The sequence below is a fragment of the Sardina pilchardus genome, chromosome 2 (assembly GCF_963854185.1).
Source record: "Sardina pilchardus chromosome 2, fSarPil1.1, whole genome shotgun sequence".
NCBI classification, from domain to species: Eukaryota; Metazoa; Chordata; class Actinopteri; order Clupeiformes; family Clupeidae; genus Sardina; species Sardina pilchardus.
The window spans coordinates 4877410-4902776 of NC_084995.1; the positions used below are offsets into that span (position 1 = coordinate 4877410).

A 25367-nucleotide genomic window follows, 5' to 3' on the forward strand; every position below is an offset into this window, starting at 1 on the left:
CGGTTTTGTTCAGAGCTGAAAATGCAACTGTAGTTGACAGAGGACAGATGTAGCTCGCTAGTGACCAAATATGAGCTTTCAGTGTGGTGCGATGTCTTTGTAAATTACATTTGTTTAAAAAATCCCGTGTCTCCTCCATTGTAATAGACGGGCAAGGTGCGAAAGTTTGACAGGCGTAGCAACAGTAACTATGGAGGGCGGGACTTCTGGAAGGGTCAATTAGCAAATGTGTCATACAATTGCATTTTCATTAGCATTTTTGTTTTATCACATTGTTAGTTAAAGCAACACCATGGAGTTTGTCAACCTTTATAATACATTTCTAAGACCCTTGTGATGGTACATCGATTTACAATAGGTTGAATGACACGTCTGCCATAGCCTGACGGTGTATGTATCGCTTTTACTGGCGCTACGGAACTTTGGGGTTCGGGTACGAACCAAGAACTGCAAAATTCGACTGCTTTACGGCATAGGCTACACTTCCCATACCACTTCCTCAAATTCAGTGCCAGCCCAATAGCGTCTATGTTGAATAGACAATTGATGGCCGAAGCAGCAACGAAACCGAAAGTGTTATGATACAAGTGTAAACATTGTAGGCTACAGCCTGATGTTGAAGTAGCGATTTATGACGAAGCCCCTTTTATATTAGGACAATGAACAGTCAGTAGCCTAACACCCCGTTTACATGACGACGCAGGGTGTTTTTGTCTTCACCGCTTTCACACCTTTAACGATACCGGTCAAAAAAACATTTGCGTTTACACACAGAGGTGAAAACTCCAAGTTGGCCAGAAGAAGCACGCCAGTGGGTGTTCCCGACCGTAGCTATGCAAATGCCCTTCCTCGTCAATGCGCGCGCTCAAAATCTAAACAGCAAGCAGGGCTGCCAAGTCTCACGCTTTGAGCGTGACAGTCACGCAATTTGACCCATTCTCACACAACACGCCATACTTGACATTTATCACACTTATTTTCCCCTTTCAGTATAAATTATTATTTTCAGGATAATAAACTTTGGTCCTTGCCTTGCCTTGCCGTAGTTCGAGCAACTCTGATTGACTGACCGCAATAACCAACCACGGAAGGCAAAACGCAATATAAACCAATCAGAAGCAACGTAAGGCGGGTCTTGGCGTTGAGCGCCGAGTCCCACATTCAAAAAGTTCTCCAACTTGCTAGATTTTGTTCACTGATTATTCGCTGTTTCTCCTTGAGTTTTCAAGTTAACATGTAGCCTACTGTTGTAAGGCTCCTATAAGTCTATCATTGTCCTATAGCCTATTTGTTGCAGAGCTGTGTAACATTTATTTGCCTCTCCTCTTGGTCAGTTAGCTTAACACTTGAAAAAGCGACTCTAATCAGAGCTGCCAAGTGTCACACTTTGAGAGTGACAGTCACATTTTTTTTCGTCTGGCAGCCCTGATGTAAGATATGTCAAGCACATTCTACATCGTGGATGTTTGCACAACCATTGAGAGCTAATGCACAGTATTGCTTTTCAGTTTCTGTCTTGTAATGTTATTGTATGGCCCCCTAGAATAATATTGAATGTCTATCAGAATTGCCCGCCGCCAAACACCTGAAGCAACCCTGTATTTCGCATGCACGGTTAATATAGGCGACGGACATTTGCCTACATTATTTACTGAAATGTAAAGGAGGCCAGCGTGCCAGTAGCTATTGTGGTATCAGACACTACAAATGATTTAGGGTAGGCTATTTTATTTACTTGGGCTACGCAAAGCACAGGGCAGTCTGTGGGGCAGTGTATTTCGAGGCATTTGTGAGATGTTTCGTTTGGATTATCAAGTTTCATGTCGTTCCACCAGCTGTTTGTGAGAGAATTCGTTGAACATGCTCTGTCTGTGCTGAATTAAATTTATTAGAGTTATTTGCATCGCGGCCACAAGTAGACTAGGCTATAACTCCTGCGCAAACAAAATGTGTGCGCGTAGGCTCTGCATTAAGTTGATTACGGCTACGTGTTCATCAACTCTTCTAGCAGGGGAAGGTGGTGGATTTAAAAGTAGCCTAGAGACTATTTTGGTGCAGGTTATTGTTAATGCGTTGTCGCTGGTCGTCGAAATCATGCAGAATTGCAGCAGCACACACACGGCTCCGTGATCATTGTTGTTGTTCTGCCAAGGGTCTAGTGACAGGTGAGGTCAAGCGCGGGGGCTGGACTAGAGGTTCGAGGTGGGGCTATGTCGTCATAAAAACCCCAGATGTGCCTTTACACGGCAAACCTAAAACGGGGTTTTCAAAAAACCCCACCCTAGAAGCAGTTTTCAAAAACCATCGTTTTCAGCCGCCAAAACGGCGTCGTCGTATAAAGAAAGGCCTAACTGATGAAAAAAAACACAGTTTTTGAAAAAAACGTTGTTGTGTAAACAGCACCTAAGCCTATGTCTAAACGGGGTGTAGCCTAGGCCTACACGTTTAGGGGCTATACATTCTTGAAAGTAAATCACGATTAGACAGAAATAATATTTTAGGCTAAGTTGGTTCTGAGCTAACGCATTTCAACGGTAACATCCAAAAACAGTCTTACTCACTCCACAGCACACCCGAGACAAGTAAATTAAAACGTCAGACTATCGGTGTACATGTCCGTGTTGACAGAATAATTTTAGAAATAAAACTAACCTTGCAACTGATTTATTACATTTTGAGGGACTAGTTTCTCAATATGTGTATTGTAATATCTATTCACTAAATCGGTTAAATTGGGTTAAATGCAGAGAAACGAATTTCCCTCACGGGATCAAAAAAGTATATATTCTATTCTATTCTAATATCAATCCGCTACTGCCATACAGGAAACAAAGTATAGGCTATTGCAATGCGATGCAAGGTTAGTTATATTTCTAACATTGTTCTATCAACACAGACATGTGCATCGATAGTCTGACGTTATAATTTATTTGTTTCGGGTGTTCTGTGGAGTGGATTAACACTTGGAGGTCCAGGGCCTTTTCAGGCACTTTGAGGCAGTCAGCTATACCTTGAGATTTTTAAGTTTTTCATCTAACTAAAAACATCAATGCAAAAGTGGCATATATGGTTATAATCATTAGTGTAGTGTTTATACGTTTATATATTATATAAATGCACTGCCTGAGCAAATAAGGTTAGCTGATACCTTCCATCTTTTAAATCCCTCCTTAAAACTAATCTGTACCGTAAAGCTTTTAAGGAGTTTATTTAAGTTTAATTTTTGTTTTTGTCTTGGTTTGGTTTTGTTTTGCCTTGTTTAGTATTTTTGATTATTGCAGGGTTTTTTTCTGTTGTTCATTGAAAAAAAAAAATATATATTCTTGCCAATGTTATGGTATTATTAGGGCCCGAGCACCGAGGTGCGGCCGCTGTAGCAGCGGCTGCACTGTAGGTGCAAGGCCCTATTGCTTCTGCTCAGATTATTAGGGCCCGAGCACCGAGGTGCGGCCACTGAAAGTGGCTGCACCGTAGGTGCAAGGCCCTATTGTTTTTGCTCAGATTATTCTTATTCTCTCTTCGTCTTATCCCGTGCGGCCCTTTTTCACCAACTTGGCATGCTCCAAAACTCTTGTAATTTGGCAGCTACATGTGGAGTTACCGTGGCTACTCAGAGACAGAGCTCTGGCCACGGGTGTGGCTCAGGGACTCTATAGCGCCACCTAGCGCGATTTCTGATGTGTTTGACACATACATGCACGAAAATGAACCAAATTTGGTGGGCATATGTGTTGTATTAATCCAAACAACTTTTACATTGAAACTATATAGTAAATATTAAAAGAATTTGAATTATGTGAGATTTTCTGATTTTTGCACATCATGTATTTTGAAACACTTCTCCGAGACGGTTTATCGAAATCATGTCATTTCAGCAGTAAAATGATCTTGAGGGGTTGCCCGAGAGAAATTGCGAACAGATTTTTGAATTTCAAAAGTATATTGAAATGGCGAAGGTTTGAATCCAGGTATCTTATAAAAGAAACAGGAAGCTGGTGTTATAGGCAGGAAACGGTGACTAATGTGGATGAAATTTAATGGAGTATTAGTTAGTGTGTTTGTAGTGACAGTCATATACAAGTTTTGATGTTGTTCAATGTGGTGTTGATTGTGTCACTCAATAGCACATTAATGAACGTAGTTGACACATAGTTTCACCTAAAATATTTTGAAGCGAGTATACGAATATTTATATTCATATCAACCTATGCTGCAATTTTGACTTTAACCATGTTAAGGCAAGACACTACAGTTGAATAGGGTAACATTTTCTAATAATAGGTATCACCATGAAACTTCCTCAGTTGATTACTTACACAAGTATGAGAAAAAAATGTATTACAAGTTTTTGAAATGTGTATGTTTAATTATGCAAATTAGGCATTGTCTCATTAGATTTGCATGATTTTGCATATATTTCCGGTAGATAGATCTGAGCATATGATAAAGCCAGGTGCAAAATTATTCTTTCATGTTGTTTACAAACAAGATTACAATAAAATTACAGAGGGATTTCAGGATATCTGCTTTCATTGCCTAGGAAATCCAAATATACTGTCCATAGCCTTAAAAAAATGATTTTTGCCATGCTTTTTTGATTAACATGTCACATAAAAAAGGCCAGGAATGATGTATTAACAAATCCCTCAGTAAATGTCTTCAGAATACTGTTAAGTGTATAACTGGAAAGTTTGGTGTTTTACTTTACTCAAGTACTCAAGTTTTAATTACTCAAAACCGCAAATAACTCGTTTTGAGAAAACAGCCTTGAAACACAGCCAATGAGATTCGTTCTCAGCTTAGACTCGTCTTTGAACTTTCGCGATTGGTTGCTAATACAAAGGAAATGTCCATATTTGGATTGCATAGTGTCATTCAGGAGAAACAGGGCTTTCCAACGGTGTCACACACGATATGATCACGGTCTTAAGGCGAGACACGGCAGGTGAAAACATCGTTTTTGTGACCTCCGGTCAATTTCAATGTTTTGTGCTAGTTTGCTACCTTAGCATGTATTCTACCACCCTACTACAACAATAAAGTCCGATTTGCACATTTAGGTGATTATTTCATGACATTTTGTCTACTCGCGCCTATATTTCTCCTAATTTTACCAAAAGTTCCCATTCTAAAGTGTCATGTACTACCGCGACCGTGAACCAAATCATATCGTGTGTGACACCGTTCAAAAGCCCCTTTTCTCCTGAATGACGCTATGCAATCCAAATATGGACATTTCCTTTGTATTAGCAACCAATCGCGAAAGTTCAAAGGCGAGTCTAGGCTTAGAACGTATCCCATTGGCTGTGTTTCAAGGCTGTTTTCTCAAAACGAGTTTCTTCTCCCACTCTGAGAACATAATCTCCACTTCTGAAGCACTTACATGCGCCAAACTTTCCAGTCTTATGCCAAACTATATTTACAAGACTTTTACAGAGGGGTTTATTGAAATATGATTCCTAACCTGATATATATGACATTTTATACTTAAAAACATGGCAAAAACCGATTTTTCAAGGCTATTGACACTATATGCTGATTTACAAGACAACAGAAGTAGATATCCATAAATCCCTCTGTATTTTTTCTCCCATCTAATATATTAACACAATGAAAAAACAATTTTGAACCTGGCTTTATCCAAAACTCAGATTATGCATTTTAAAATATATGCAAATTAGCGCATATTTAATGAGATAATGCCTAATTTGCATATTTAAACATTAAGTTACAAAAAACTTGTAATACATTTTTTTCTTATGTTGATGTAAGTAATCAACTGGGGAAGTTTCATAGTGATATCTGCTAGTTAAAAATGTTACCCTATTCACCTGTAGCCTTAACAGAAAGTGAGTTAGTTGTTTATTTCATACTTGCCCATATATTTGGTGGGCTTGCTGCTATCGCCCCCCTCTCTGCCCTTCTTCCTCTATCTCTCAGCTGGAGGTCCTCCCCCTCTCTCTTGCAGCTCACACACGCAGGCATTAGCACACACACATTGACACAGGCGCGGCTTAGTTAGATTCCGTAATGTCACGGGTCCGGACCGTAGGTGCTCGGGCCCGCATCGCCGCTTGCGGCTGTATTTTGTATTGTTTTTAATCACTTCATTTTTGTGCTATTTTTTGTTCTGTTTATTATTGTATATGTAAAGCACTTTGAAACTATGTTTAGAAAAGCGCTCTATAAATAAAGATTATTATTATTATTATGATAATAACTATTACTCTACAGGTCCTTCACAATAATTATATGAGAGTAAAGTGGATGTAATGAAATTACTTTTTATAAGGGCTGTCAAAATAACTGATTCATTTAGATTAATTAATTTGAGAAAAAGTAACTGATTATAAAAAAATTACGCAGATTAATCGATGACCTTTGACCTGGAGCCATTCTAGTCAGTAACCATCAGACTGTTAAATAGGGAGACAAGAATGTGCTGCCTGGATCATTTACTTAAAAAAAATGGCCTATGTTAAAAATAAAGTGTTGATTACAATTAAGTCCTCTGCAATGTCTGCAGCAAGGAATTCGCATAGCACTGGAGTTGGTCAACTCTAAAGTAACACACAGAGTGCGTAAGAGTGATGTCACGTTTCCGTAACAACCAACATTTTCTGTTCTAAACAAACCAAATTCACAATGTGAAATCCTATGGCAGATGACACGAGTTGTTTTACAGAAAAAGCCACGTTTTTGCGCAAATTAATTTACGAGTTGACATCGGTTTGTTTAGAACAGAAATTTCGGTTGCTAAGGAAAAGTGACATCACAATTAGGCTCTATAGAGTGCGTAACTGTAATGTCAGGTTTCCGTAACAACCAAAATTTCTGTTCTAAACAAACCAAATTCACTATGTGAAATCCTATGGCAGATGATTGTTTTACAGAAAAAGCCACGTTTTTGCGCAAATTAATTTACGAGTTGACATCGGTTGACATTAACTAACTTCATGTAATCATATATTAGCCCAGCTTGCCGTTACATTATGAACTTTTTTTTCATGCTAGCATGAACGTCTCTTCTTAGTACACCAGAAGCATACATAAACGCCTCGACATGGTAGTGATTTTTACCGCTTAAAATTAATTTATTTTCATTTTGACAGAAACAACACGGTGAGGCAATGGAAAATGCCACTTGCAGGTCGTTTGTTTAGAACAGGAAATCGCATTACCGGGACAACGTGACACTTTCACTTACGCACACTATTGTGAGGTAGCTTATTTACTGAGCCGTCACTTCACTAGGCTACGTAAACAGCGCTCACTGCCCGTCCCTGCCGCTAATTGCGTGCCCACAGCTGAACCACAAGCGCAGCTGAACAGAGATAACCTATTGCGACATTAAAAAGAATCAAACTTTAGCGACCATAAGCTATAGGCCTACTATACTATATACTACATGATAATAAAATGTCCACACATCCATAGCCTACAGTAGCCTAGGAGTTATTCTCCACTTAGAGCGAGACACGGCAGGTGTAAACATTGTTTTGCTTCGGTTCGCCATCTTAGCATGTATTCTTTCACACTACTACAACAATAAAGTCCGATTTACACATTTAGGTGTTTATTTCATTACCTTTTGTCGACTCACGCCTGTAGGATATATTTCTTCTAAATTCGCCAAAAGTTAGCATTCCAAGTTTCATACACTACCGCGACCGTGATACAAAACAGATCCTGCGTGGTGTCATTGGAAAGCTGCGGTTCAAGTTTAGACGAGAATGCATATTATTGTTATTATTTGTCATTTTTCAGTGTAAACATCTCAGCCTACTGTATGTAGCACCTATAGCCTATGTACACCTACCTTTCCAGTTACACTCAGCCTATCAGTAATCTGAAGATTAGTTGGATATTGAATGTGAGAAGAAAAAAATAGGTGTTACTATGCATTTCAGTTACCTAGTGTGTGAAATTAATGTCCCACACTGGGAAGCATTAGACTATAGTTTGATACTGCAGCTGAAATTAGACTTGAAGAAGAATCTGTCTGCTCACATTTTTTTTTACCGGACATTCCATTATTTATAAGTTGATTACATTTCCATATTAACATGTTCTATTACAGAAAAGATAGAAAATAGCTCTGAGTGTGCTGTAAAGTGGTTAGAAGAAGTGAAATCGGAATCAGCCAAAATCGGTATCGGCAGGTCAAATTCTATGAAAAATCGGAATCGGCCAAAAAATTGCAATCAGTGCATCTATACTAATTATCGTTATCGTCAAAATCACAAAAAATATCGAGATATTATTTTTTGCCCATATCACCCACCCCTATTGGCCTAAATAAAAAATAATTTTGGCATTATACCAGGCTAGGTTTATTACAACAAGTATTATGGAAATATCTACACGCACTGTTAAAGGTATACTATGCAACGTTCTTCAGTTAATCAATTCGTTCCATACTGTTATATGATTAAATGAGTCATTACCAGTCGAACAGTGCTTTTTTCGGCCGCTCTAGTGGTCTGTAGCGGTAGAACCACACTTGCAACTTCAGGAGACACCGGGCACACACCCATGCTCTACTCCAGGAAGTGTCATGCAAAGTCTCATGAAAAGGCACGGCAGACTGACCGATTGAGGAGTTTTGTCAAATATACACGCTAAAGCTGTAGGGGAAGCTCTGCAGAGAAATATGCAAGCATAAAACGAGCGAAAATGGCGATGAAATCGCAAATCCTGCATAGTATACCTTTAAAGGTTTTACCAAAAAAGTGTGTGTACAATAAGCTTTAAATTTGTATTTGTTTTGATTACATTGTGTAAGTTGAGATTTACACTAAATCATTTATTTAACTGCTACTGTATAAACAAAATGCTGATGTTAAATGTTTGCAGAAAAAATGCTATGGCACTTGCGTTCATATGGCAGCACATTTAAAATAAAAATGTGCTATATATTACTTTTGAATTCATTATGCGATTAATCGCGATTAAAAATCGTTGCTTAATCGTTGATTAAAAATCGTAATTTAATTGTTGCCCAGCCCTAGCAATAAGACATGATAATGTAATAACTTCCCAATATGGCAATAAATTCTCTTTATTACATCAATGGGAAGTTATTACATTATTGGGTTTTTCAGAATTGGCCAAATTTTTCATGTAAAGACATTTGCAGTTTATTTCGTAGCTAGTGAATTACAATATTGTGAAAGATCGTAATTCCAACGACTACAAACAGATCAGTCGCATTAGTAACGTTAGCCCAATTCACAGCCACTGGCACCAGCAACAGGTCTTATTTGAGATTCCCCCCTTGCCGGTGAAAATACCATGAGTCAGAGGATTAAACACACCAAGTAAGTTGTATTCGTCCATAGACTGCACATAAACTATTAAGTGACCTAGTTGGCAGCAAGATGTAACCGCTAACTAGCATAACAGCTAGCTAACTAGCGAGCCTCTCGTTTCATTAAGTTGGTGACGTATATCGCTTAGGGGTGCACGATTCGGAGAATTTCACGATTTGATTCGATTTCGTTAGTATAGTTACTTGTCCCATATGATTGCAGTAGACATACAATTTAAAAGAAAAGAAGCACAACAAATTAAATAAGTTTATTTCTACTCAATGTCAGCTTATTTGGGTAAGATGTATTGCTTTCATTCTGTCCACTCATAAGGATGGGCAACATAAAGTTATAATTTTGACTACATTATTTACTATAACCTACTTAATGATACTATTGCAGGGGTGTCAAACTCATTTTGCTTAAGGGGCCACATGGAGGAAAATCCATTCCCTCGCGGGCCGGACCGGTAAAATCATAGCATAATAATTAAAAAATAACAACAACTTCAGATGTGTTTGTTTGTTTGTTTGTTTTAGTTTGTTTCAAAATAGTGCAAGAACATTCTGGAAATTGTACACAAACACTGTAGGCCTACATCACAAGTAGGCTAAACAAAACACAGTGACAAACACTTCAAATTACATTCTGAGGACAAAATTGGTGCAATTTCAAGAACTACACTATTGACAGAAAAATAAAAGTGCAATGCAATTCAATAATTCAAATACATTTTAAATTTCAATAAAACAAACTTATGAAATATGAAATATTACAGTAAATCACACACTATTCACTTTCTTTAAATCTCTACAGAATATATTAATTTTCACAGAACTAGCATAAGTATCTCAGGGTGCATAAGTATCTCATGCAGCATTTTGCAGTAAGTGCATTCAACCCATAGTCACTATCAGGTTTCAGGAGTGAAATACACTATGAAACCTGGCATCTTTTAGCTTTCACAAGTGCATCAATATCAGGCCTCACATCCTGTGTGACAGACAATTTCAAGATTTCATTCAAGTGCTTGTGCGTGAGCCTTGAACACAGCTTTGTTTTGTTGATTGACATCACTGAGAAAACTTGCTCACAAAGATATGTGGTTCCAAACATGCACAACACTTTTGCAGCAAGGGCTGTCAAGTTGGGTAACCTGGCTGACTGATAAAATGTGTCCAAGCCAGCTGTGGCAAATTTGCCCCTCAAATCTGAGTCACACTGCAAGTCTATCACTTCAAGTTGGAGGTTGACGGGGAGATCAGAGGCATTCACGGTGAATGGGGAGCAGAAAACTTTGAAGTCCAGTTCGCTAAAAATCTGAAAGCGTTGCTCAAACTCCCGCAATAGTCCCGTTATCTTCTCTTTGAACCGTCGCGCACACGTCTTTCAGACAAGGAAAGTGAGCAGAATCACCCCCCGCGAGCTGTCTCTCCCACAATGACAGCTTCAACTTGAACGCACATATGCTGTCATAATACTGTGTGACAACTTTGTTGCGCCCTTGTAGCATCCTGTTCAAGTTATTAAGGTGCTCTGTAACATCCACCATAAATGCAAGGTCCAGCATCCATTCTCTGGACTGGAATTCTAACACCGGTTTGCCCTTTTTTTCCATGAACTGCTCAATTTCCAGCCGTAAATCAAAGGACCTCCTCAGCACAGCACCTCGGCTTAACCATCTTACCTCGGTGTGATATGGCAGTCCATAGTTGTGGTCTTTCTCTCTGAGAAGGCTGTCAAACTGACGGTGATTTAGGCCCCTGGATCGGATGAAGTTAACCGTTCGGACGACTACCTCCATGACGTTGTCCATCTTTAATGCCTTGCAACACAATGCCTCCTGATGTAGGATACAGTGAAAAGTCCAGAAATCACGTCCTCCATTTGCCATCTGAACTTTTTCTCTGAATCTTGTCACGACACCCGTTTTTCTCCCGATCATTGATGGCGCACCATCTGTAGCCATGCTGACAGCGCGGGACCAGTCCACTCCGACCCTGTCCAGCGCTCCTACGAGGGTGGTGAAAATATCACCTGCTGTTGTGGTATCAGTCATTGGCACCAACTCCAAGAACTCCTCGGTGACGGTCAAAGTGTCGTCAACTCCGCGAATGAATATGGCCAGTTGTGCAACATCTGTAATGTCTGTGCTTTCATCAATTGCTACTGAAAAAGCAATGAATGACTGTACTTTGCGCTTCAATTGGCTGTCCACATCCACCGAAAGATCAGAAATCCTGTCTGAAACTGTGTTTCTTGTCAGACTGATATTTGCGAAAGCCTGACGCTTTTCTGCAGCCTTCAGCAAACACGTCTTCACAAATTCACCCTCAGTGAATGGTTTTGAAGCCACTGCTATTTCGTTAGCAATAAGGTAGCTAGCTTTCACCGCAGCATCACCAATCTCTCGGCTGTGAGTAAACACAGACTGCTGTTTCTTAAGAACAGCCAACAACTCATTCACCTTCTCTTTTCTCCGTTGTCCTTGCAAGTGGTTGTATTTTTCAGCATGAAGAGTCTCATAGTGACGCCGAAGGTTATATTCTTTTAACACTAAGACGTGCTGTGAACACACCAAACACACAGGTTTCCCATTCACCTCTGTAAATAAATAGGAAGATGACCATTTCTCTTGGAAAACTCTGCACTCGGTGTCGACTTTTCTCTTCTTTGATAAAGACATTTCGGGGTAACGATGGTCAAATCACGTACTGTTGTTAAGTAAAACTAGAAGACGTATTAGGCCTAGCTCCGGGCTAGCTGTCACTGTTGCTAGGTTACGGCGACACTGGCGAGACACGCGCTGCTTAGTCTGGCATCATGTTTTTGTTTGGTTTTATGTAATGTCCGTAATTCTATGAAATGTTCTGTTATTTTTGTTGTATTTGTTAGCCTAGTTAAATGTATTCACTCTTTATTTGAGTTATTTTTGATCGTTTGTATATGATTCTTTTTTAGTCATTTTATTTCTGATAACAAGCCACCTGATATTGATACTTTGTAAAAATATTTCGCGGGCCGGATTAAATCGCGGGCCGTATGTTTGACACCCCTGCTATATAGCCTGCCCCCTGTCACCTGTAGTCCAGTAGTAATAGGGTCAAACCCGGAACAAATTAGTAACAAGCTGAATTTTTCAGGATATGTTCAGAATACCTTTAGGAATAACATACTAAAAGTCCCCGTGAATCCCCCTTGTGCTCTCTGAGATATTCAAGATGGCGTCCAAAATGGCCGTAATTTGGAGATTTTTCCGTATTTCAGGCTTAAAACCTAATACAAATGCAATTAAAAGGTCAAAATATATGTTTTATAGGGCAAGTAAGTCAATTTCATCATTAGTTTATTGAATGGAGACATTTCATAATAATACAGTTACCTCCATAAGTATTGGAACACATGCTAAAGTTGACTGTATAAAATCGTCTTGTGGAAATTGATCTTAATGCCTTAAATGGAAAAAATGAGGAAATATCCAACCTTTAAGCCGTTTAAGGACATCAATTTTGTTTGTGAATAAGTATATATCATAATGTTTTTTTTTTTCAGTTAGCCTATTATCTGGTTTCATTCTCATTGAGCTCAATGCAATTCAAACCAGCTAATAGGCTAACTGAAATAAAACCATGCTAATCTCTTGGTATGGTGAAGGGTATGTGATGATGTGGGGTTATTTTAATTCCAAAGGCCAAGGGTTCTTTATCAGGGTGCATTGTGTCCTGGATGGATCCATTTATTTAAAATAAATAAATGAATAAAAAATCGTCCTGCCTCTATGGGAATTTTAACACATAGGGTTAACATAGGCGTTCCAATACGTATGACCCCTGTATTTTAAGGAAAACATTTATTTATTTACAATACATTATTCATTCAGAAAGATATTTCCTCATTTTTTCATTTAAGGCATTAAGATCAATTTTCAAAAGATGATTTTATATAGTCAACTTAGCATGTGTTACAATACTTATGGTCGGAGGGGACTGTACATCACTTCAGTCATCATTCTCATCATCAGAAACTGGTCTTGATTCTTCAGTTTCTTCATCATCTAGTAAAGATGACAGAGTTGGCCTTCCTTTGCATCCAACTTGCACATAATCCGTGCATAGCTCCTTACAGATAATGCATGACTCTGTCGCTGTCGCTGAATGACTCTGAGGTCAAAAATATAGTATCTATAGACTCTGTGACCGTGACAATTTATATGTGAACTCCTACTGAGCTCAGGACTTCACAAGTTCACATTTAAGAATGTTCACAGTACTGTAAATGCGTGTAGGTTTCCAAGAAGAAATTACAATCAAGGATTGAAATGACAAAAAAGTCATTATTTGCATAATGAATACCTCTCGTATACTGTATGTTTATGAAATGGCTTTATTACTTGATGTTTAGGACGTTATGTTCAAGTATAATATTATATGCTATATGAGGTCAGCATTATATATAATATTATGTGCTATTATATTACAAAGGTTATAGAGGGAAAATTGTTGTCTGATTGTTTTATCTAACTGTGCGTTCACACCAAAAGCTACCAAAGTTGCAAGATCGCTTTTGTAGCTGTAAAATGCAGCTGCTACATAATTATTATGAAGTTGCTCATGACATGAGAGATTTTAACCTTCAATTTCAATTCTCTTAACTCAATTTTTGTTAGAAAATGTAAGATAATCTGCTATTTTATATAGCTTATAATAATAATAATGATGATGATAATAACAATAATATATAAAATTGTATTGTATCGTGACCTTAATCCACGATACGATAGGCTACACGATATTGAGTGTGTCATTACATCCCTACTTTTAACTTTTTTTAGTCGCTCTAGTCGCCCAAATTTTGCCGCTGGTCGCTTTTGTTGCTTTAGTCGCTCGTCTCCATTCAAAGTCAATTGCTTGCAGTGATTTCGCAGCTTTGGTCACTCTTGGTGTCAAGGCACGGTTACATTATGTTCAATCTCACAATCATGTCGACTATCAGATTTGTATGTACATTTTGTGTCATTGTCACATTAATGATCTTGTAATCTTGGTTAACATTAATTTTAGCAGTGTGTCAATGGTGAATTTGGATTCCTTGTATGAGAAAACATATTTCATGGTTCCATCCAGGTCACTGTGCACCCTAATAAAGTCCCCTTGGCCTTTGGAATTAAAATAACCCCACATCATCACATACCCTTCACCATACCAAGAGATGGTTTTATTTCAGTTAGCCTATTAGCTGGTTTGAATTGCATTGAGCTCAATGAGAATGAAACCAGCTAATAGCTTAACTGAATTAAAACCATTATGATACTTATTCACAAACAAAATTGATGTCCTTAAAGGTTGAATATATCCTCATTTTTTCCATTTAAGGCATTAAGATCAATTTCCAAAAGACGATTTTATACAGTCAACTTTAGCATGTGTTCCAATACTTATGGAGGTAACTGTATTATTATGAAATGTCTCCATTCAAGAAACTAATGATGAACTTGACTTACTTACCCTAAAAAAACATATATTTTGACCTTTTAATTGCATTTGTATTAGGTTTTAAGCCTGAGATGCGGAAAAATCTCCAAATAGCGGCCATTTTGGACGCCATCTTGAATATCTCAGAGAGCACAAGGGGGATTCACGGGGACTTTTAGTATGTTATTTCTAAAGGTATTCTGAACATATCCTGAAAAATTCAGCTTGTTACTAATTTGTTCCGGGTTTGACCCTATTTTGAGCTAATGCTCTTGGACTACTGGGCCAATTTATAAAATAAGAAATCATATGATATAACCTTCTGATATTGATGCTGATAGAAGAGTATGCAGCTTGAAGGTTGTTGATATTTCAGTTGAAAATGGAATCAAATGACACATTTCCCTCTCCTGTCAAAGTAACACTGTGGATCCTAGCCTAGCCTATCCTAGATCCTAGCCTAAATCTTGTCAGTGTAAGGTAGGCTTTAGATAGTAAGCTAAAATTTAGAAAACCGGTCAGTGACTACATTTCTATGTGGCGGTCAGTGACCGCTTCCATGCACACCATATTCTGGTTTTATTCAGATTATTGAGAATATTCCGATTATGTGTGAGTCGTGTAAACATCTTATTCTAATTTACATAACCCCATAAAGATCATATTCCATTGACTAAAAAGCCAAATAACACCCTTGGCATTATGTCTTTTTGAATTCTAGGATGGCATACCCTGCCATAAATCTGTATGAGACTAATTTCCCCTCAGATGTTGCCGACCAACCTCTCTGGCTCAAGGATTGAGTCCTGCCTCACTTTAATTAAATTTATCATAATGAAATTTGTCCATTAACTGGTGAGTTGTCTCACCCCATCGAGAAACAAAATATGCAGACTAGGGATGTTAACTGGTGACTGTTTGACCAATGGTTGACCATATCCACGTTAACCGATCAAAGTTGTCGCTAGTCGGTTAAAAAGAAAAAAAGCGATCTCTAAATTAGACAGTGGACTAAACGCTACTACAGCTAGCCATCTCATTCCAAGATCTGTTTTGTGTGAAGTTAACAAATTATTCCTCACACTCAATTTTTCATAACTCGCCTGCTTGTAGGCTAGGCTACTTAATAAACCAATAAAACATTTGGCACGAGTTCACAGCGTTTGGGTTCGCGCACTCTGCCTTGGCCGGTGCGTCTTTTGCAATCTGGAGGTGCCTGTTTTATCCATTGATCTTTATCGTGTTGCAGTCTATTAGGGAACTTTCCGCATAAGATGGGCTCAGATTTGGAAATACATTACATCTACATTTCAGAAAGAGTCATCAATGGTAACAGATAAGGTAATGATGATCATCTTTCTTTATTATTGTTAGCACTTCCTCAAACTAAGCGGCTGTCATTTTCTTAAGCGAGCCGAGGTAATTTCAGTTCAAATATGCTTGTAAATATGCTTGAGTTTGCTAGACAAACTCCTTTATTAGCAACGCGATCACCTTGTACCCAAACCATTTCGAAACGAAGGAGCCATTTGTCCACCTCTTACAAGCTCCTAGTTTGAGTAGCCTATTTTGTGTTGACAGTTATACATTATACGTGATGCCTAAATGCAACAAAACGCATGAAGATCGTAATTAATCTATGACAAATGGTGGTTAGTATAGATATTCTTTTGATCCTATGACATCAATTTGGTATCTGTATTTATCCCATCCGTGAATTTAAACTCTTAGAGCACACAGTGAGGTGATGGCACATTCTAACCCGCAGCAGTGAGCAGCCTGCTACAGCGGCGCTATATGGCTGGTTGCGCGTCATGGCTCAGCCTTTTTTTGAAACTTAATTTAATTCGGATCAGCCCATGGATCTGCTCATTTTTTCCGATCCCCGATCCAGCTATTTTGTTCATATCGGGGCCGATCCAAATATCGGATCGGTGCATCCCTAATTAGAAGCTATCTATACAATTGTAGGAATTGGAGATGAATTCGACCAATTAAACACAAAAACCCTGCCTAGCTTAGCCTAGCTTCCCATTTGATCATTTGATGTACGGCATGGGTAAACTGGCGCGCTACCAACATGCTACCAATCAAATGCAATATTAGTAGGACTACTTAGATACCTTAGTCATAGGCAACGTTGCCATGTTAATTTGGGTAAGCCTTTTCACAGCAATACATGTTTTCCGCAAACGCAACAACGCTGCATTGCATTATATAGATGGTTATGTAATAAGGGAGAGTCCAACTCTTCCAAAGACGAAATCAAGTGCCGGAAAAATTGCCTCGCTGTAGGCTATGGGTCTAAAATCGCCAAAGTTAGGCTACTGCATTGTCCACATTTAAACAATGTAGCCAACAGTTTAGCCAGTGTTTAGGATTAAATGCAACCCGAAACTAAAAAAATAGACCAGGCTTCTATTGAGACTGGCCTTTGACCCAAACATGTTACCACAACAGGCGTTTAAAAGAGACATGCGTCTATTTGGGACTCGGCCTCTTAGCCAATGAGAAGACCTTTCTGAGGACGTATGACTCGACCCTATCAGGTTAGGTTGTCAGGCAGCTTGTGCTCCTACAGTAGGCTACATGCCCCTCCACAAGAACGAATGCCTTCGCAAGCCCCGAAAACCCAGCGATACATTTTCTTTTCATTAATTCAATAAACACATTTTATCTGAAGCACTTTCCCAACTTTGTCTTGTCTACCAAATCCTAAACTTAAATAGCTTAGACCAGGGGTCGGCAACCCAAAATGTTCAAAGAGCCATTTTGGACCAAAAAAACAAAAAACAAATCTGTCTGGAGCCGCAAAAAATGAAGCGCCTTATGTAAGCCTTATATGAAGGCAACACAGGCTGTAAGTGTAGGCTATATTATCTATATTAGCCTACTATCAAAATGACTAACAACGAGGCTACATAATGAGCTTTCATGATTAAATGTTTTTCCCTGCAGCGCATCTCGGAGAGAATGACACACCACATGACTACTCCGCTGTGCTTTAAGTTCAACTTCGTATAATCACCATCCGTGAACCGTTGTTTTCCACGTTTTAATATCTCTCAGGTTGCAACAAAATTTCTCCAGAAGTAGGCTACTGCAATCGCACTTTTTCTCTCAGTCCCAACTGGGTAGTCGGCTGCAAATGTAGCATGCCTTCCCTGAAAATGTCTTTCTAAATGTCTTTCTCTTTGTTGTTCGCCAACTTCTCATTACAAAGCAAACATGCAGGCAATCCTTCCGCAATGGCAATGAAAGCAAATGATTCGGTCCATTCTGCCTTAAATTCTCTGATCTCATCGGCTATCTTTCTCTTTTTCCCTTTGGGTTCCATGGCATGGCCCATGCTGACACACCCGCCGGTTTGTTTACAACCATAGGTTTACAGCCACCTGCCTGGCACGGCGCCGCCCTGAAACGTGTGGCGCAGGCTATAAATCTTTGTTGACAGAAATGTTGAACTTTAATATTTATTGTGCACATTTTTACAACATTGGAAAACGTTAAGAATGTTTGTCCTCTTACAGAAACCATATTAAAACAAACAAACAAAAATCCCCCCATTCATTTTCATACATTTTTGAAGACGCTCCAGGGAGCCACCAGGGTTGCGCTAAAGAGCCGTATGCGGCTCTAGAGCCGCAGGTTGCCAACCCCTGGCTAAAGGCCCGATCAGATTACAGGCGGCATGCGCTATGAAACCCATTCATTTCAATGGGTTGAGAGCGCAAAAGCGGCTCTGCCGTTAAGCGCAGCAAAGCGCAGCGCCGGCGGCATTTTGCCGCTTTGCCGCTGTTGCGCGTACCGCGGTCAAAGTTGAAATAATTGAACTTTGACCGCGGCGCGCTGTAAGTGAATGGTCTTCTGCGCGGAGCCCAGCAGTAACCATAGAAATAGGAGCGGTAACAGCAACAAAAATTGACAACGTTATCTCAACCAAGAGCAACCTAGCGGTGAGCGCAGCGCATGCTGTCTACAATGTGATCGGGCCTTTAGACATTTCATCTTATGAAAAAACTCTTAGGGGGTAACGATGTGCCAGCTAGGCAGCCCCCTCCCCCATCTTTTTCACATAGCCTACCTGATAGGGAGAATCAAATGAGCTGCTAATCAGTAAGTGTGAGTAGGCAATTTATTGGAGGTGTAAAAAAAACTCTCCTAAACTAGCCTACTACTTTTTTCAGACTAAATGTTCCACTTAGAGAGTGGCTCTTTTAAATGCAAATTAAAGTGAATGGGCTTTTTGATTGGGCCTGTTGCAGGTGAGAGGACTGAATCCTAGGAATTGATTTTATTGTTTTTACAAAGTGCCACCGTCATTGCCATACATTCTCCTTTAAAACATAGGCTATATATTTGGAAACTAGCTGATTAAAGGTTTCCAATGGTGTTTTTATATGCTTCTGGGACAAAAACTAGCAGAGATTGAGATGTGTTTGGAACAGTTTTTCAAATCCCCAGGGAGGGATTTAGGCTCCAGGGTGTTAAAAGCACTTATTCACAACTGTCCCATCGCTAAATGCTCTCTTGTGTTGCATTAAAATCCACAAAATCTTTAACGCAATCTTTAACAAACACTCATTTGCCTGTAAATGCATGCATGATCACACGAGTAGACCTGTCGTAGTGTGCTTTTAATTTGATAATTATAATCTCCGCCAAGGAAGTTATGTTTTCATCGGGGTTTGTGTTTATTTGTCTGCTTGTTAGTAAGATACTGTAACTCAAAAACGTATGATTTTGATGAAATGTTCAGGAAAGGGCTGAAATTAGGCTACCCAAGGAAGAAACGATTAAATTCTGGGAGTGATCCGGATCACTGTCTGAATCCAGGACGCGTTTGACGGGGGTCTGCACTCTAGGAGTGCTTTTCAAGTTTTACTTGCCCTCGCTGCGGACTTCTGCGTAGAGGCTCCAAAGTGTGTGTCGGGAACGTCATTCCCAGCATAGCCCAGTATTAAAAGAATTATCCAGAGTAAAATGCACTTTAGGTCAATTTACGGATGATTGGGAGTACATACATTGAGTTGACATCAAATCATGTCATTCGGATGTGTTTTTATAAAGTTCGATTTTACCGTTTTGTGCCAAAACTCGTTAGCCTGGAAGTGAACGGTAAAATCGAACTTTCTCAAAACACATCCGAATGACATGATTTGATGTCAACTCAAATGTACTCCCAATCATCCGTAAATTGGTCTTAAGTGCATTTTACTCCGGATAATTCCTTTAAGGCTTGAGTTGTATTGGTGATTGTACGTCATGTCTGACATCAAAAGTCTCATATGACTCCACTGCTTCGACTTGTGGTTCACTTTAGGTGGGGCTTGGGTTTTATTTTTTTGACCAGTAAGTGTCCTAGGGTGCATTCGAAGACTTGAGAAATTAACCACTTTTCAATACACCTGGCTTGAAAGCTTCAAGATTTCAAGAAGCTTCATCTTGCAATCACTAGTGTCAGCAGTGTAATTTTCAGTCAGAACAAACATACTGATCAAGATAAAATCAACATTAATCAATACTTGCCAGGGGTATGAATAATTGTGATCTCAACTGTAGCTATATGGTAAATATAGCTATGGCAACTAACCAACGATTAGGATATGAGGGTCACAAGGTGTACTCACCACAAGTCTGATGTCCTTTATCTCTCCAATACCAATATTCAACCTTTTACGCTCATTCACGGGCAGTCGAATGTTAAGGAGATAGTACTTGTGAGCGACGTTGCCCATTTCCATAAAAGGTAAGAGGTCACATTCATAGTATCGCCCCTCATTTTCAATGGTCTGAAGGGAACATGAATAGAAATGTAACTGTGTGAAAACACTGAAAGTAATGATAGACACACTGACATAATTTTAGAATGTTTATATTAAAAACCAAATACAATTAGCAGTACTATGCAATTTTTCTTCAGATTAAACACTGATAACATTGTACTAGTGATGCACCGATATTAGGATCGGATTATCAGCCACGATATTGACAAAATAGCTGAATTGGAAATGAGAAAAAAAGAGCAGGTCTACACTGGGGAAAAAAACTGCTTCTGAAAATAAAATCTAACCAGTGTCTAACCTTATATCAAAAAAAAAACCTAGTTGGTATTGTTGTCAGTATAAAAAGACGTACCTAGAACTTTCTTGTGAAATCATTTGACATGAAGTAAATCAAATTTTTCTTGATTTAAGACATCTCTTCCTAAAGACAACAGAATTTGAAATTTGTTGGAAAATTGCTGTACATACAGTATTATGGTTTACCTTTTCTGTTGTGAAATTGCAGCTCAGCTTCCGCTGCTCAGTTGAGTGTGCCATCTTGGTCCACTCACTGAGTGAATCATCTCTATAAGCCAAACCCACATCTATGGTTACCACAGCTCCATCATCTGTTGAAACAGAAACCAAATTTAACTAAAAAAAAAAATCAATTCCAAGGAATTACCAGTGCATGAAAATTGTGATAAATAAATGTTGTGTAAAAGATCATGTATTAAAACAAATAATGCAGAGATGGTTACAAACAAATAGCACACACTTCAGATCTGTGCATCGCCGCTTGTGCTTAAATTAAATTTTGGATTGGCCTGAGTGTGCTGGTGGAAGAGCTAGACGTTGCTCGGCTGAGGAGCGCAGCGGCTGTGTGGTAGCATATGCCTGTATGAGGCAGGGAAGGAAATTAACTTTTGTCCACCTGCCACTGTGGCAGGTAGATTTTAAAATCTACCAGCCACTTAACATTTTTACCAGCCAATATATATTCAACCGTTCCATACATTATACTGCCAAGTAGAGATGTAACGGTATGAAAATTTAACCCCACGGTTATTGTGACCAAAATGATATTTTAGATAGATAGATAGATAGATACTTTATTGATCCCCAAGGGGAAATTCAAGGTCCCAGCATCTTAAGACACCACACACAACATACAGTACAATGTAAACAATGTAAACAATGTACATTTTGGGTATTATCGCGGTATTGTGTTCAATAAGAAAGCACTGATAGGCCTACACAAGCTGAAATAGTTTTTAAAAAGTGTGACTGTGTCTATTACATTACAAAAATATAGGCAAAACCTTATTGCCTTAGGCTGGATACAGATCATTCAGAGCTGTGGCAATCGTAGTCTCTGCTCAACCCTGCTCAGAAAATGGCTCGTCTTGTTTCTATTTCATACACTTTATATATTTTGTTAACAATGTAGCCTATAGCATATGCATAATTACTCAGAATATTCAGTAATTTCAATACTTCATATTGATTACACTTGTCTTTAATGATATTACAGGGGTGGTGTGTAGGTCTAATTGAGTGCCTGTCACTTTAAGAAGTACGTGAACATAATTAGGTTTCATTCGGTTTTACGAAAATCACGCATAGTTCAAGGATACATGTTTTCATTAAATAACATGAATGTTCAAACAAAACCGGAACTTCAAAACTTAAAATGGCTGCAGGGCTGTCAGGACCGATGTGTGGTCTTCCGAAAAAGAACGGTTTTCTCATCTTGAAGGTTGAATTTACTCAATGGAAACGGTAGGAAGTAATCATCTTCTTTTCTCAGATTAATATGGAACCATGTTAAACTATCGTTAGACTGCAAATGTTGGAAATGTGTGTACGTTTGCAAAGCATCATGGGATTTGAGTTCTCTAACTCGGAATTTAAGATATGTGACCATTCACAGCGAAATCAGTCGTTTTGCGCACATCGTTATTTTGAGAAAATCAACAATAACAAACTTCCGGGTTAAAATGTTGAATTTCACGTTTTCGCATAATTCGGCTGTATACAGTCTACAGTTTCATATCGTGAACGCATTTCACTGAAAAACCTACGTTTTGACCGTTAAACCCGACGAAGATTCAACACATTTGCTGTCATTCCCGTTGTGCACGCGCCGCTTAAACAGGTGATTTCTCCTCTTCTGGCATATCGTGACAGGAGAACCATGTCAACTTTGGATGCGGTTATCTTAGCGATAGTTTGTGTAATACCCTCGATATACATATCGTTGGAAAGCTTAGTTTATGGCCGTTCACGTGAGCACAATAACTTAATTTAATACATTTTACCGAAACGACTGGTTCCGCTTTACAGGGTCACATATGTACACAGTCTTGTACCTTTCGCTTTTTTTACATTTTCTGTTCATTTTTTCACTCGAAATTGTAAGTTATATGCTTATGAGTCACATCGCAGCTGGTTAGCCTAAGGCATGGATTAAAACTCTTTATATCCGGATTTTTCCAGAAGTCAATGGGAGAAATGAATGAGAAATTTACTTCCGGGCAAGCACCTCTCTCGGAGGAGGGGCGGGACTGTGGAGCTCTATACCATGCAGGTTCGGCTCATACCGGAAAAACCCGAAGACACCGCGCTGGTGACAAGCGGAGAAAAGAGACATGACGCTGGGCATCTCAGATCGCAGTTGCAGAGTTTTCTAATGTTTTACCTCACAGCTCTCTGACGCGACGTAACTCAGTCAGTCCAGCAGAGATGCCAGGGCAAAGTTTTGGTCAATGGAAAGGGAAAGAAATGCTTATTAGGCCTACCTTCTTTCAATGAAACAGCAGTGTCTGCTCAACTTATCACGGATATGCTTCATAAGTCACAAAAACGAACGCAATGTTTAGGACAGTTTGCCATTAGCTAAACGGCGGTGACTTTGTTTGCTAGCCAAAAAGTAGGCTAGTTCTTTTTAACATCTCCATTACGTTAACTTTCTAAAGCATGCAGCTTAAGAAGGCTTGGCCTAACCATTAACGAGAGGCTCCATTGAAGTATGCCTGCGTGCTTGTCGCTCAGGAAATCGCATAATCATCTCAATTCTCCAATTTATTGCAATGGAAACTGGACTTTTGCCATTTTTAATACATGACATGAAAATCCATTGTGAGAAAACGACTCGAAATTCTATTAAGGGCAATATTTTTTCATTCCTGATTTTTATTTCAGAGTAGAGTTAACCAATGAACGGATGGTAGGCCTACACGGACCCAAAAAAAGCTTGAAATTCTATTTTTGGTGATTACATTTGTCATTTTTGACATCCCATTTTAGAGCAAGACAATCGTTTTTATTATTATTAGCCTATCATTCTTATACGCATAGTTAAGAAGGTCGTGAAAACTCATCCAATTCAACTGTACATTTTAGGGTTAACGTCTTAGTAATGTGTTCAATTGACCAATAACACGGCCTAATAAATTCTTACATCTAAATAAAAAGTGTGCGTTACATTTAACCCTGCAATCTGCTGCGCTGTGAAATCGTAGCCTACAGCATAGCCGGGACATTCTAAAACGCTTAACATGAGAAAGCTTAACGTGAAAATTGAGATAACGTCCATAATCAGGGCCTCTATAGCGCCACCTAGCACTGTTGTGGTTGACACATACATGCATAGAAATTAACCCTATTTGGTAGGCATGTGTGTTGTATTAATCTAAACAAGTTTTACATTTAAACTACATAGTGAATCTTAGAGGAATTTGAGTTATGATTATGATTATGATTTTTGCACATCACATATTTTGAAACACTTCTCCTAGACGGTTTATCGAAATCATATAATAGAAGCACTAAAATGATCGAGGGGTTGCATAAGAGGAATTGCGACCAGATTTTTGAATTTTCGAAGTATATTGAAATGGCGAAGGTTTGAATTATGACGTCTTATTAAGAAACAGGAAGTTGGTGTTCTAGGCAGAAAAAAGGTTATAAATTGGATGTAATTTGGCAGCTACATGTGGAATTGCTTCTGCTAATCAGAGACAAAGCTCTGGCCTAAGGTGTGGCTTCGGGACTCTATAGCGCCACCTAGCAGCACGTTATCTGTTGTGGTTGACACAAACATTCACGAAAATGAACCAAATTTGGTAGACGTGTGTGTTGTTGCTATCGATAGTCAGAGACAGAGCTTTGGCCTAGGGTGTGGCTTAGGGACTCTATAGCACCACCTAGTGTGTTGTCTGTTGCGGTTGACACATACATTCACGAAAATTAACCAAATTTAGTGGGCATGTGTGTTGCTCATGCACATGCACACCAATCCACACATGTTGCTTTGTTAGATTCCGAAATGTCACGGGTCCGCACCGCAGGTGCTCGGGCCCGCCATCGCCGCTTGCGGCTATATTTTTTCTTGGTTTTCATGAATTATGAGAGGTTATGCATAAACAAAGAGCTATCATGAACATGAGATCAGATTGAGCTGAGTGTGGTCCATAGGATTGTCTTTGGAGATGTCCCTAGATATTTAATGAACTATCTTAACATTGTGAGAGATGTCCATCACTACTCCACTAGGGGCAGGTCCACAGACTTTGTACTTCCTAGAGTAAAAAGTGACATAGGGAAAGCTTCTTTTTTGTGTGTAGCTTCTAGTCTGTGGAATGGATTGCCAAGTCATATTAAGTCAATAAGAAATCTGGATAGTTTTAAATGTACAATAAGAAAGTGGCTGCTATTGACAGTATTTGTCTGCTATTTGCAAGTGTCTAATTTTTATTCATGGAGTTTATTTGATCTATTTATTGTTATTATTTCTTTTGTTGTTCTTTTTATTTTAA

At 38.9% G+C, this 25367-nt stretch overlaps 1 protein-coding gene across 1 annotated transcript in view; it reads right to left on the reverse strand.

The window, feature by feature from the left end:
• The window catches only part of wls (Wnt ligand secretion mediator), a 118233-nt gene that overhangs the window by 69448 nt on the left and 23418 nt on the right, over positions 1-25367 (reverse strand). The window contains exons 3-4 of the mRNA XM_062517234.1: positions 21052-21176; positions 20413-20574 (exon numbers count right to left, since the gene is read on the reverse strand). Of these exons, the coding sequence (XP_062373218.1) occupies positions 20413-20574; positions 21052-21176 (287 nt within the window). The remainder of the gene's footprint in view (positions 1-20412; positions 20575-21051; positions 21177-25367) is intronic.